Source organism: Poecilia formosa, unplaced genomic scaffold, assembly GCF_000485575.1.
Source record: "Poecilia formosa unplaced genomic scaffold, Poecilia_formosa-5.1.2 Scaffold82, whole genome shotgun sequence".
Taxonomy (NCBI): domain Eukaryota; kingdom Metazoa; phylum Chordata; class Actinopteri; order Cyprinodontiformes; family Poeciliidae; genus Poecilia; species Poecilia formosa.
The window spans coordinates 306117-320733 of NW_006800021.1; the positions used below are offsets into that span (position 1 = coordinate 306117).

The 14617-nt window shown below is 43.3% G+C and overlaps 1 protein-coding gene across 5 annotated transcripts in view; it reads right to left on the reverse strand.

Annotated features, from left to right (window-relative positions):
* The window catches only part of arvcfb (ARVCF delta catenin family member b), a 258356-nt gene that overhangs the window by 64608 nt on the left and 179131 nt on the right, over positions 1 to 14617 (reverse strand). For 4 of the 5 annotated variants that reach the window (XM_016673814.1, XM_007556944.2, XM_007556945.2 and 1 more), the window contains exons 1-2: positions 11983 to 12624; positions 2636 to 3141 (exon numbers count right to left, since the gene is read on the reverse strand). The exons of the other annotated variant lie outside the window; for it this stretch is intronic. In XM_016673814.1, the coding sequence (XP_016529300.1) occupies positions 2636 to 3141; positions 11983 to 12614 (1138 nt within the window). In that variant the 5' untranslated portion in view covers positions 12615 to 12624. Of the gene's footprint in view, positions 1 to 2635; positions 3142 to 11982; positions 12625 to 14617 lie in introns of those variants that run through there. 5 annotated transcript variants of the gene reach the window in all.

Below are 14617 nucleotides of genomic sequence, written 5' to 3' on the forward strand. Positions count from 1 at the left end.
GAGAAAAGCCTCCTTCCCTTCCGTCCTCCTTGTCTTGTGGTGAAGGGTTATTTTTAGCTTCAATAGGGAGCAACACGGTGCTGTAAAGGCAATCATTTCTGCAGCAGCACCGCCATCGCTCACTGCTACATCTCTGTCAAAACAAAGGAGACTCACTTATGCAAACACTCAGGCATGCATGCCCACAACGGTTCGTAAAGCGCTGGGATTATAAAGACTGGCGTCAGCGTAAATAATAGCCTGCATGTTTGTAGTTTGGGGTGACAGTCGCACAGATATTCGTATTATAATTCTGAGTCTGAGCTGTTGTCAGTGCTGGAAACTTAACGTGACGACGACGTTCCTCCCCCTAAAGAGCATAAAAAGCAAATCCATTCCCCTCCTCCTTAAATTTCAGCATGCACTCAGTGTTTTCACTTGGCACCTACTTCACAAGGTCTGGGTATCTCACTTTAAAGTGTCTCATTTTTCACACGAGTGCACCGGGAAAAAAAAAAGAAAAGAAAAATCTCTTCTCATCTCTTCTCAGATGCCATAGTGTGTGAGTGTGTCAGGTTAAATCAGCGGGAATAAACTGAACCCACACACACACACGCGCGCACACACACACGCACGCACGCAAACACACGTATTTCCCAGCTGATTTCCACCGGAGCATCACTTCTGATTCAATAGCTTCTCCAAGAAGAATTAAAACGTCTTCGGTTATCCAATGCAGATTACAGACTTTTCTATGGGGATCAATACTTGTGTGTTCTTTGTTTTTCCTGACGGGAGATCTTCTAGCTTCCAGTCCGTCTTTCTGCTTACAGTACAGAACGCTGTGGCTTAAGTAATTAAATATCACCTTATTTGTTTCCACACACCAGCTCGATTGGAGCGCCGTGGAGTTTCTGTGATCAAATCTGCTTCCAAGACTCGGAGCTCAGGTCATTTACAGAAACGTATCGGCTCCACGATTAGAAGAAAGAGTCATTTGCAGCTATATACGCACACTTATCTCTTCCGAGCAACAAACTTTGATTCATGTAGCTTATTGTGAAAGAGAGAAGGAAAAAAAAATATCAATCTCGCCTGCAACACAAACCAATCACAGAAAGTAAAAGGTCTAAGCAGATATATAGATGTTAACATTGCTGTATTGCTGTAGCAGTGCTTCTCAATTCCAGTCCTCAGGCCCCCCTGCTCTGCATGTTTTAGATGTGGCTCTATTCCAGAACAGCCGATTCAGATGATTGCATGACCATCAAGTGCTGCAGAAGCCTGTTAATCACCCACAGATTCAATCCAGGTGTGTAGCAGAAGGGAAACACCTAAAACATGCAGGACAGGGGGGCCTGAGGACCGGAATTGAGAAACACTGCTGTAACGCAACAAGTTTGTATCAATAACTAGGAGCACAGTACGGCACAGAATATAAAAGATATGGCAGCCTACTGGAGAGAAATAGACAGGACTGCCAAACTAAAGAACTACTGTGTAGACGTAAGGCTTCAAAGAGTAGACAAGAAGGAAAATATGTAATGTCAGTGCCAGTCGACTACACACTGATTAATCGTGGGGTTTCTCTTTTCCAAATTTATTAAGACCTCTTTCGACTATTAGACCTGGACCCTTTTTGTTTTCACTTTGGACTCTGACAAAAGGGCCCAGCAGTAACTCCTGCCGTTGGAGCAGAGTCAACCGAGTTCTCGCCAAGAAACCAAGAGCGAAAGAGAGAGTCTTTAACGTGCAATTAAAAGTTATGATTTTTAGCCTATTGATTCTGTTGCAGCAATTTCACTTTGTAACGACTATGTGAGCTTCGATGGCATGGTAATGTGCAGCTGTAGCAAACTGGAGAGAGATTTGCCAGACACACAGTTCTGAACGCCTCTGAGAGGAGAGAAGAGCGGAGACGGATCCGGTGGGGAATAAAACCCCCTGTTCTTCTCCGTAAACTGATGATCATGCTACAGCGTTTATGCTGTCAAATTGAATTATAATCACAAAGAAGTTGGAGGAAATTTGTGACAGTCACAGATTTTTGATGGATAAAATATGACGGTAGCAATTTCTTCCCCCTCTGAATATAAGTCGTTTAAAACCCAAAAACAAGACTGAAGAATTTACTCTCTTTGCAGCTGTAAGCAGATGTTAATTATTTAAAGAGGCAGTATGTATTTTCCAGGCACATGGTGCCTTTTTATAGCACAATCACATAACTGTTACCTTAAGTTATGAAAATGCTTGTTATGACTTGAAAGCAATTGTACATCATAATTTAACGCCTTGAAATTGGGCCTCTGTCTCTTTAAAAACTAGTGCTTGCAGCATCGTTCCTCTATTAACCCTTGAACAATATTATTACAGGTGTTGCACTGAGAAGCAGCTTGTACAGTGATGACACAAATGTGCACCTGCACCAGGTGTTTGCTAATTTCTGCTGGCTAGTCTGAAGGAACTGAGAGATGGAGTTGCAGGCGCCAGGGCCGCCCAGGCGTTTTGCACAACTGAATGGTTGCCATGGAGATTAAAGGATTTCTCAAACATGCATGAATGAATCGAGTTCCAGGGATGTCTTGATGAAAAAATAACATTATAGCACGGTGTAAAGCTCGAAAAGTTTCATTTTATTGGGAAATATTCCTCTTACCGGTGATGAGTTCTCGGACCTCCATGTCGTTGGTCTTCCTCAGCAGACGGATGAGGGCTGGAATGCCATCACAGTTCTTGATGGCCACCTTGTTTTCATTGTCCTTGCCGTAGGAGATGTTCCGAAGTGCGCCGCAGGCTTTGCGGTGCACTTCGGATTTGGGGTGATCCAAAAGGCTGACCAGAACAGGAATCCCCTTCAGCTGGCGGACATCCTTCTTAATTTTGTCATTCTCGTAGCAGAGGTGCTGCAGATAGGCGGCGGCGTTGGACTTCACTGGATCGATGGGGTGACCCAGCATGGCGATGACCTCGGGGAGATCGGGGTCCCGCCAGCGGGGGTCCTTGCGAATGCTGTCGATGGAAGGTGAACGCCGGCCGGCCATTCGGTCCAGACTGGCCATGCTGCCTCTCTCGGGCTGAGCAAGTGGTGCTGAATACATACCGTGGATGTAAGGGTGGCGCTCATCAATCAGCTCTGCCTCAATGGGGTCATCTGGGTACCCTCTGCAAGATAACAGAAGAGAGGACAGTCAAGACATGTTAGATGGAAGAGGTAAATGGAGGGCGACTTGAATTTGTCTGAGAAGAATCAGACAGCCAGGGAACAGGCTAGAAGAAAAGCCAACGGAGGTGAGACTCACTGACTAATGAGGGGAAAAGGTAGAGGAGAGGACAAGGTGATCCGATGTTTGGATCTGTTCTCATCAGGTTTGTCAGCGGGGCTCTGATGGCAGCCCTTTGCAATAAGCGAAATGATTTGCAGCATTCTGCTCCCTACTCCCTGTCAGCAGGCGTAACAAACATCTCAGACTTCAACAAACATCGGGTTGAAGAGAAAGCGACTAGGAGACAGGAAACGATTGCAAACCAACAGAGACAGAGCAACAACAAAAAAAGTAAAAGCTTTGAGGGAAAGACCTGTGAAGTCATTTTTAATTTTTTTTAAAGGAACCCAGAAAAAAGGATTTGATATCTCTTCCCCCAGGGGGCAGAAAAAAGAGCCAAGCAGTTCCCCCAGGGAGGACTAGGAGCCCCTACAGTGCCTGCAGGGCTCCCTTTGCTCACAGCTCAAAACACTAGCATGCAGTCACTGAAATGTTAATGACCAACACTCTGGGAGTTCTCTACTAGCATTACCCTCATTAGCAGTTCTCCTATTAGTGTTGGGGACTTAAACAGTACTGAGCTCTAACTGCTTTTCTGGTGACAGAATTAAGGAGCAAAGTGGTCCACCGAGGGGAGGGTGTGGGAGGGGGTCCTTCACTGAGCCGACATTTCCAAAGTCCCTTAGAGTCTGTTCTCTACGGTCCTCCACTCCAAAGACACTGTCATACATTCTTCATAGGAACATGGGTGACTGTATTTGTTTGAAGCCAGCGACAGGAGTGTTTGTCGGCTTTTTCTTAGAACTCTTGAGAAGGCTTCCCACTTCTGACACCACATACAAAGTCAGGGAATGTTTTAAATGTTTTTGTTTTTTTGTTGTTTTTTTTCTCAAAAAGGCAGAAGAAAAAAACACACACACAGTGCTCTGTCATTAGGAGCAAAATTGAAGTGTTGTGTAGCTACACGCAGCATTTAGCATCCCTCCCCACCACCCATCCCCCAGAATGAGACTTGTTTACCCTCATTACATAATCCAGATGGTCTCCTCTCACCATCTTTCATGGTGGTTGGTGGTGTCCAAAGTCGGTTGCCGACGAGCATTTTCACATGGCGCTCCACGTTTAATGAGCTTTATGCTAATGATGTCGTTTTACACCTTTCTCTGTGGCATTCAGCGAAAACTGGAAGGGGATCAATATGCCGTCTTGCCTCGACTCTCGTGTATCCCCCTTTCAAAAAGCCACGCAGTAACATATTGGATTTTGTGGCATTTACTGTAGTTTGTGCATCTCTCTGCCACGGAAATCAATAAGAGATGAACTCCTTCCTGAACAATGTGTCAAAAATCCTAAATCCCTTTTCTGCTGGATGATAAAGAGAGATGCAGTGCCTTGCAAAAACATTGTGGCATCAACGTTTCAAGTCCAGCGTTGGTCACATGTTGACATTTTTGAAAACATTTTACAGCTACAACTCCAAACCACCTTTTGTTCCAGTTTTACCGTGTCGACCAGCTTCTATAAACTTAAATTTCTGGGTGTGCTGTCGCAGCACAGGGGTTAAGCACAACCCATGGATGGAGGCCGTAGTCCTCTATGCAGCCGTCGCAGGTTCGATTCCCGGTATGACGACCTTTGCTGCATGTCTTTCCACATCTTTCATTACCAACTTTCCTGTCAATTAACTATCAAATAAAGGCCACGAGAGCCGATAAAACCTTTAAAAAAAAAAAAAAAACTTGCATTTCTGATCATTCTTCAAGACAAATTAGCCAAAGCTCAACCAAACTGATGGACGAGAACATGTAAAGATCAGTTTTTAACTCCTGTGGCAGACTCTTGCCTAGATTTAGCTCTGGACTTTGACTAGGCCATTATAGCATATCAATATACTTTGATATGTTTGATCTAAACTGTTTTATTGTAGCTCCGACTGCATTTTAAAGGCATGTCCCACTAGAACATAGACCTATGCAATAATGCAAGAACATGTTCTCAAAGATCAATCACTTTAAATTCTAAACATCACTTAATACTGGACATGTTAAATTCCCAAAACAGATAAAAACAACAGAAACAATAAATAAAATGAACTATAAAGTCTCTGTAAACAAAACTGTCCTTCAAAAAAATAGCTAGCTGAGACAAAAGCATCAGAGTGAAGACTTTCGTCATCCAGTTTTTGGTAGAAAGAGAGAAAGAAAAGAGAAAAACAATAAATGATGTAAGTGGAAATCATTGTGCTCCTTTTAATTTATCATGCAATTAATTAATTTATTGCATCAATAGATGCTCGCACAAAAGCTGCGGGTCTCTGTGGCTCCTCATGAGTCACCGTGGACGATTTGGTTACATCTCGGCTTCATGTCCACCTCGCCTGGATTGCCAGTTTCAGTAGATTGGTTGTTGTGCCATACTCGTCCTTTTTCAGATTCCCAGAGCTCCGTGAGATGCTTAATGCTTGGGATATTATTTTCTAACATATCTCTGCTTTAATTTTTCCCACTACTTGGTCTCCTGTGTTTCTTTGTCTTCATGATTATCTGTTCGCTAATTTTCTCTGAAAAACCTCTGGGATCGTCACAGATCATCTGTACCTACACTGAGAAACACAGAGGGACTCTTTTAATTAAGTAACCTTTAAAGGCCATTGCTGAAGCTAGATTATGTTTAGGAGTATTAGGAGTAAAAGAGCCTGAAGGTAAATTCATGCCATGTTTTCACTTTATTCTGCAGTTTTTGGGGGTTTTTTAATGTGAAAGCTGCATTGTCTTAGTCTATTTTGTAAAATATCTTAAACATATTTTGGTTGGTAGGGTTGTGAACATCTCAAGATGTGAATGAGTTCCAGAAATATCAAACATTTTGCAAGGCACTGGAGTTGGATCCAAAAGTTACAGAGACAGAATAGCTTTGGGGGTTGTGGAAAACAACGTTTGTGCAAATGCTTCATCCACTTCCACTTCTATGAATAACTACAAACTTTGAAGAAAACAAAGATAGCTTTAATTTAAGTAGAGCTGGCATTCCGAATGCTAACTTTGGGAAGGTTTTTTTTTTTTGTTGTTGTTGAACAAGCTTGCGCCCGCAGCGTAGAAGGAGGGGCAAATCAAGATTCTGATTACAGAACATAATTTGGAGAGAGAATGGCGCTCTGAGGTTTGGCAAAAACACTGAGTGACATGATAGACTGCATGCAAAAAACACGAGAAAATTGCATGTGTGCGTACAGGCGCTGGTGGTTACTAAATGCACCCATGCGTACACTAAGAGGTAAACACGCACTCGTCACCCAAACCATCACCCAGATTTTTTTTTTTTTGTGCAGGAGAATATTGGGCCTGACAAGGCAAAGAGAGGCAGGGATAACCCGCCACAGGAAGAGCACAGTTCACAATCTCAGAGTCATCGCCGTGAAGCAGACCTGCATACATAAACCGCCACTGCTGTCACTTTTGTATCTCTATTTCTCTCCGGCTTTCTCTCTCATTATGCCCCACACTGTGGGTTTTTTTTTTAATTTTTTTTTTTATACGGGCTTTGTCACGCAGACACATCGGCACACAGATAATATGTACAGTTGTGCGGATCGCGGCTCATTTAGATCTGGGGCCGATGCGGCGGGGCTTTTGGTAAAGCAGGCTGAGTGACGGGAATGTCAGGATTTGCATTTATATTGGCGGCATTGTGCGAACCCGGATGGCTGTATTCAGGGGATGTGAAAGGGCCCCTCTGCAGCCAATACACTCTGCCTGATTATGGCAGATCAACCTCCTCGTGTTAATCGAGCTGCTTAACGTCCGTCCTGTTTGGGAGCATCCGGACAATTATTTAGGGGGCCTGCGTGGCCGCATTCATTTTGAGTCTGGAAGAAAGAGACAGTTGCACATCCTCGCTGTTCTCTCTTTCATGGTTCTTCATGTTTTCTCGGCGACTTTCATCGTCTCCCGGCTCGAGCCGTACGTGACCCTGCTCTTCTGCAGATCCATCAAAGGAGGTAAACTGAAAAGAATTACACACTCTGAAGATGTGTGCACCTCATGTGTATACACACACACACACACACACACACATACACACACACTCACTCACACCCCTCTCTACTACATTTATGAGCTTTTCACCGATACTCCTTGGGGAATAAATTGGTCATTCTGAGCTGTGAATGATATTGTGGGGATGAGTTTGCAAGAGAAAACATGAGGAAGAAGAAGAAAAAAAAACGTCTTGGTTTTTAGATTAGATTTTTCTCAACATCAAAGTGAAGTCTCAGTGTTTCATTTATAATTTAGAGGAAAGGCTTGTGAGAAACCTCAAACATATAGAATAGGATTTGAACTGGTAATATAAAGAACACCTTGAAAAAGGGTCTGGGACTCAGGAGGGAGGTTAAACCCGGGTTTGAAAGCTGGGGTGCCAGTGTAGACAGAATGGGAATGTCCAACTCTGACCAAGAGTTGAGTGAACTTTGGTTCAAACTGCGCAGATGGACCCGTGAACAAAAGCCAAAGACCTTGTGAAGATGCTGCCTGAGGTTGGTAAGACACTGTCACTAGCCACCATAAAGCGTGTCCTGTGCCAATATGGGCTGAAAGACCACTTAGTGAGGAGGAAGCCATTGCTTAAAAAAAAAAAAAAAAAAAAAAGCCAGATTGTGGTTTGAAAATGCAGACAGGGACAAAGACTTTCATTTTTAGAGACGTGTCCTGTTGTCTGACAAAACTAAAGTGGAATTGTTTGGCCATATTGACCATCGTAACATTTGGAGGAAAAAGTGGGATGCTGGTAACCCTTCGAACACCAACTGTGAAGCACAAGGGCTGGCAAAGATGTTGACATATTGAAGAAACATCTAAAAACATCATCCAAGAAGTTAAAGCTTAGGTCTTCTAAACGGACTTGCAGCCAAAGTAGTTACAAAGTGGCTTAAGGACAACATAGTCGATGTTTTGGTGTGGTCATCATAAAGCCCCGATATCAGTCCTATTGAGAATATGTGGGCAAATCTTCCTCCTTTCTGTGGGGAGGAATGGACAAGAATGCTAACAAACTACTGTGAGAAGCTTGTGGAAGGAAACCCAAAACATTTGACTCAAGACAGAGATTTTTAGGCAATGCTACCAAGTTCATTAATGTTTTGAAGACATTAATAAATAAATCTCCGACATATTTTTGTCATTATAGTGGGAATCAGCAGAAGAAAATAATTTTGGTGATTCCGACTGATTAAACGTCAGACAGTGAAGAAGAATGTGTGTTTTTATTCGATGTGTGTAAACTTTTGGTTTGAGGAGGCTTGGAAGAAAAACAGGGTCCGAATGCACATTCATGCCACGTTTTTCCGACTTCCCTTTCTCCTCACAGTTATATACTACTTTGAGTTGGCCTGTCCCACAGAACCTCAATAAAATGCAATAAAGTGGCTGTAACATCACAAAATGTGAAAGAGACTTAGGAGTACAAATATTTTTTCAAGACACTGGATGTGAGCAGAGAGGAGGTGGATCAATTGGCCAGGGTCACATCTCTTTTATGGGCCACTCGGTATATAAACATCAGTGGATTAGATTAAAACACCCCCACCCTTCTCAATTAAGTGGTGAGCAGCTATGGTCATGGGTGCATGTGTTCATATCCAAGTGTGTGTGTGTGTGTGTGCGTGTGTGTGTGTGTGTCTGTGTGACTTCTGGATACAGGTGGGGAGGTTGGAGCTGAGTGGATTGTCCAAGGAGAGATGAGCCATTAGAAATCGGCTTTAAGACGCCCCTGTGGTTTGTCACAGCACCAAAGCGGCTATTAATCACACTGGCATGAAGACACCCACACTCAGAGAGAGGTCCTCATACACACAAACTCTGTGTCATAAAGGCTGTGTCAGAGTTGGAATGTAGAGGATGCTCCGCTTGTCCAGACATAAAGGGATATAGAGATGCTCTCCCGCCACTTAGTGCTTATGTCATTATTATTACAGGCTGAATATGATAAAACAGTCAAACAAACATTTTATTTTGTCAGATTTTCACCACCGTCTTCATGCATTTATTGTGTTTATTATTGTTATCGGCCAACACAAAGTAGAGCATGTATATCCAATCTTGTCTACCGATCTAGTTTACCTCACCAAAGGTCTGAAAATCATCAGTATTGGCCAAAACTGGAATCAGCAGGTCAGACTTTTCAAAGATCGGTGCACCCCTCATTTACTCCTTTTTATTCTCATATCCAAAAATAACTAATGCCATGAAAGCAAATAAGAGGTAATAAATTTATTTATATCATTGCTTCAGAGGTCATCTAATTGGTAAGTAGAGTCCACTTGTGAGTAATTTAATAAGAATGCCTTTATTGGTCCTCCAGGGGGTAAATTGACATTTCAGTAAAGTCCGTCCAAAAGAACAAACATAAGTCATGGGCAGACAGGTGCCTCAAGCTGCAGCCACTGGAGGCGCTGCCCTCCAACGGCTCAGTATAAATAAAGTTGCTGTGTACTGATGTTACAGAAGGCATACTTTTCAAACCCAAAGCTGTCCTCGTTGATACACTACATGTGTTGAGAATTAAAGCTGTACATGACCCGGAACAAAGCATCTTCCAAATGACATCATGCTGTGGGGTCGCTTTTCTTCAGCTCGTCTGAGCTGACAGAACGATAGATGGAGCTAAATAAAAGGTAGTTCTGGAGGAAAACCTGCAAAAGTGTTGAGATTCAGGGGGAGATTCAACTTTCAATAGAAGAATGAACCAACAGAGCAGAAAAAAAAGTGTCTCTACAAGATACTGACTAAAGAAGGGCTTGATAAATACACGATTTTTAGTTTGACAGAGACGTCGCTTAATGCCACCATGTCTCTACCTTAGAGAAGAGTTAAGGTCATAAAAACATTCCGCTTTACTATTACCAGCAGATGTTAAATATAAAAGTAAATGAGGCGAGGATCATAAATGCTCCATTACAGGCATGCTGAATGGCACACAGATCAAGCCAGAACATCACTGACAGCTTACTGAGTACGGAGCTTTTTTCCCCATTGCAATGCAAAGTATTTCAGCAAAATTATCAATGTTGCTTTGACACTTTCCACACCAACACTCTGATTTCTGCAGAACAATCCCAAACCAGCTTGAGAATGGCTGAAGCAACATGAGAAAGTCCAATCTACACTCCTAGACCACTGGCAAAAGTGGGACATGCTCCGTTTTAAATGGGTTGTCACAATAACAGACTGGTGTAGCCATTACCTCATTAGGACGGCAACCAACACATGAATCTACTTGTGGCAGCGTTTAGAGGGCGCCGCTGGTCCGAATGCGCCACAGAGCAAAGTTAGAATTAACCCTAAAGTCTAAAAGCCAAGCGAACCCCAGCAACAAATCATCATTCCCATCGGCGTGGCGACGCACAATGGAGTCCGCTGTGGCGACAAAACAAGCGCATGGCGCCGACGCAGAAAGCCGCTTTGGTACTAAATATCACCATTTTTGTCTGTGCATAATTGAAGGCTTGCATGAAATGATAAGCTGTAATTAGAGCGCGTTAAATCTAAGATTCATTACAGCACTTCGGAGACACTGGTCCCTTCTTGGAAGAATACTAATCACAGCCTCAGAGCTTCAGAGGCTGTGTGCTGTGGGGGGAACTGATAGTAGCTGCTCTTAGGCCGGAAAAAATGGAATTGTACTCAGGGAAGGAAATAAAGCAAATACAAAGATAAGATTGGAAAATGTATGTTTTTTTTGTGTTGTTTAAATGAGATAGATGCATGCTGGTGTTTGGGAATGCATATGAGCGACTGTGTGTCTTTCCATGTGGCTGTTAGAGATGTGTTGTGACACGTGTAAGGCACGTTACAAATTGCCTGTCACAGCAAACGTCTCTTGGAGGAGTGACTTGTTTTCTGAAGATGGGATTTTATTGAGTGTGTGTGTGTGTATTTGACACAGGACAGTCACAAGTGTGTAATGGCAGAGGCTCTGATTAGGCTTCTGCTCTCTTGCATCAATGTGAGAGCCTTTAAATCCAGTGCATTCGCTCAATTAAAGAAGCCGGAAACCTGCGTACCGTTCCGTCCTTCATGGCGACTGAAACAAACAAGTACGCTCCAGCCTCGCTCTTTTTCTTGCTCTTCAGCCCTCTTCTCTTGGAACTGGCGAGACGCCAAACATTTAACTCTCAGATTAGTGGAAAAGTGCAGAGAGCTTGAAAATATCCATCTGCTACAGATCAGTGATCAAAAAAACGTCTTTAACACACTGACTCAGCTTCAATCCCAGGGTCCAATTTACTTCAGTCTGGACGTTTTCCCCCAAGCTCTCCTACGGTTGACAACAAACTGACTGAGAGCTATTAGCAGACAACAGTTGGTTTTTAGGGTTTATTGTCAGGGGCTGACAGGTCTTTTCCTGTCCCATAAGGCAAGGAGTTGTACTCCTGTCCTGGAAGTTTGCTTGAAATCCCGACACACTCCCCTATCTCCTTCAATCCTCCTCCTGTCTTGTCCCTCAAGTCATTCCTGTCTCTTAACCTCTGACACAAATGCGTGTTTACTGTCCAATCCAAGGTAATTTGTTTTTACCAAGCTTCTTTTCTTAGCAAACTGTTCAAGAAGAAGAAACATGCTTTTTGTAGCAATCTTTCTGATTCAAGAACAAGGCAATGAGACAAGCATTTAGCAAGAGTTTGCTTTTTGTTGCAAAAAACAAACTTTGGTACACAGTGTAGTGGTTAACAGTTTCTTCTTACCTGACCCTGTGCACATCGCGGAGCGGTTCCCTGTGAGTGCGGCCCCGGTTCGTCCCTGGCAGGGTCCGGCGGTTGGCAGTGGAGTAGTCGGGTTCCAGCTCGTACGGCTCCTCTTCTTCAGGCCCCAAGCTGCGACGGTCGTCCTCCAAACCGTAAGGTTCGGGCTGGAATCGCTCAGGTTGTGAACGGTTCAGATCCACTGTGCTGCTGCCCATGGGCACCTGGGGCTGCGCCACATGGCCGTAGTCGTCCTTTCTAATTGGCAGAGTGTAGCTGTTCTCTGGACGGTAGCTGTTGGGCATGTAGGGGTAGCGCGGCGGCCGGAAGTTGACGCCACGCGACAGGCTACCGTAGTTGTCCGTCAAATCTGTGTAGCCGTCGTGGAGGCCATAGTGACGGATGTACTGGCTCTCCGGTGTCTCCACATACGAGTCGTTGTAGGAGTTGTTGTAGGCGCGGGTCAGGGTAGAAGTTGCTTGGGGTGTGATGAAGCGTTCGCCTCCGTTCTTCATGTATCGTCGGTCGATGGAATCAGTGTAGCTGCTCAGAGGGGATGAGCCTTCAGGCAGAGGGAGGCCGTCTGGGCCCAGGGGGACCTGCCGAACTGTTCTGGTGGTCACCGTCTTCACCATCTTAGTCACCTGGAGAGAGAGGAAGATGCATATGTCAGACAGTGACGCAGATTTAAAGTTCTTTGCATCAAACGAATAATACTGTGGCATTTTCTGGGTAACATCTGAACAAACAAGACCCAATTAAGTCAGGTGGACATAAAGTAGAGAAAACATTTTTATACATTTCTTTTCGCTCGGATTGTCATCCTCAGAGTACTCCACAACAATGTTACTTTAAAAACACAAGTCACCATATTAGCAACAAAACACCAGATGCAGCAAGTTTTGATACTTTCCTTCTCACTATGAAAACATTAATTTTCTTAAAGCAATGTCTGTGATACAAATTACCAATACTTTAAGAGATTTGCGCTGGGTAACCAGATGGTGACCAGCATTGGTCGACTTTCAGCTTGTTCTGATGTGAGCACATCCCAGTGTACTAACAGCTTACGAGATCAACAACAATCTTCAGTGTGGATGCTGTAACTAATGAAATTAGACTCAAAGTTAGCGATCTTCAGGATCAGTGAGGTGACGACAATAGGAAAGAGATGTGAGGAACTTAATGGGAAACTTAAAGGTGTTATGCCATGTCTGTGGTTTATTTTGGCCAAGAAAGATTTCACTGCTAACAAGAAGACAGAACAGAATACAGCTGCTTTTGTTGTTTGTTTTGTTTTGTTTTTTTGAGCTTTCAACATCTGTATGTTATGAAATATGCTGAATAAAAAAATATCAACATGTATTTTGAAATCTCTAACTAAAGGTAATGGGCAACATTCTAAAAAGCTCCAGAAATGCCAGCAATGCATGCTGCATTTATCTCAGTTTAAAACTAAATCAATTCAGTTTTGTTTTGAATTACTAGTAAAATCCAGTTTTCTTCTGTGACACACAAGTAGTGTGAAATCATCTCTGCTCCTACTATAAATATTTAAAGACACATGGTAGCATAATGGTTAGGAAAAAAAAAAACACTATGCTGTTTTTATTTCTTCCATACATACAATATACAGCTAAACACAACAATTCAGATGAAACATTCAGATCCAGAATATTGCACACACAGAATGAGAGCAGACTGAGTCTCTTAGAGTTTGATGCAACCGACATGTGAATGTGCAAATGCTGCTCCACCAGACCCTACATCCTGTTAGCACTCTAGGGAAAACGTTAGCATCCCATCCTGTGGCTGGACGGGGTTGGGGGGATGAGACTACCAAACCAGAATGCATCCATTTCTGAGGCCCACTCCCTTCTTTTAGCTTAATATCTTTATATCCTCTGCTGTAGGCTGTGTGAATAGCAACGACAGACAGCAAGCACAGCTCTGTCTCCGGGCTCTCCGTTCATACAGAAAACAATTTAGGCGCCCAGTGAGTTCTCCTGTGGCCGATAATTGCCTATTTTGGCCGGGGTTATAAATTCATCTTCAAAATTAATGAGGCTGATGAAAATATATTATCGTCTGCGAATGTGCACGATTGGTGGAGTTCATGTTACCCCGGAAAAGGTGTTGGAGAGAGGTTAATTTCCACTTGATAGGAGCGGACCTGAGCTGATTGGCTCGGAAAAAGCAAACAAAAATAGCAATAATAAAAAAAAAGGTCCCTTCCCATCCCGCTAATCAAGAGGTTTAATGTTGATCAACAGCCAAGGTAATTTGTAAAGTGCTTTCTATACTATCAAATCAAAGATATAATTTCATCTTTAATCAGCAGCGGGGACAGAGAGATGCAAGATATCAGACATTACCAGGAAAAATAAACCCATGCTACACAGGGGGCGGGGTGCCAGGAGCAGAACCGCAAACCACAGATTGGCTATTTAACATGGTATCCTCATTAACTTTGCTGAAACAAATAGAAATTTACACTGGCCTCGTTTCTTGATTACACCCTGACTGAGCTACATAACAAAGCCCATTTCAGGAACATCAAGGTTCATTTCCATGTTCCAAGTAATTACAGAGTAGTTTGTTTTCGACGCCAGTCCGCCTTGGCTTTGCACAGGTAAAG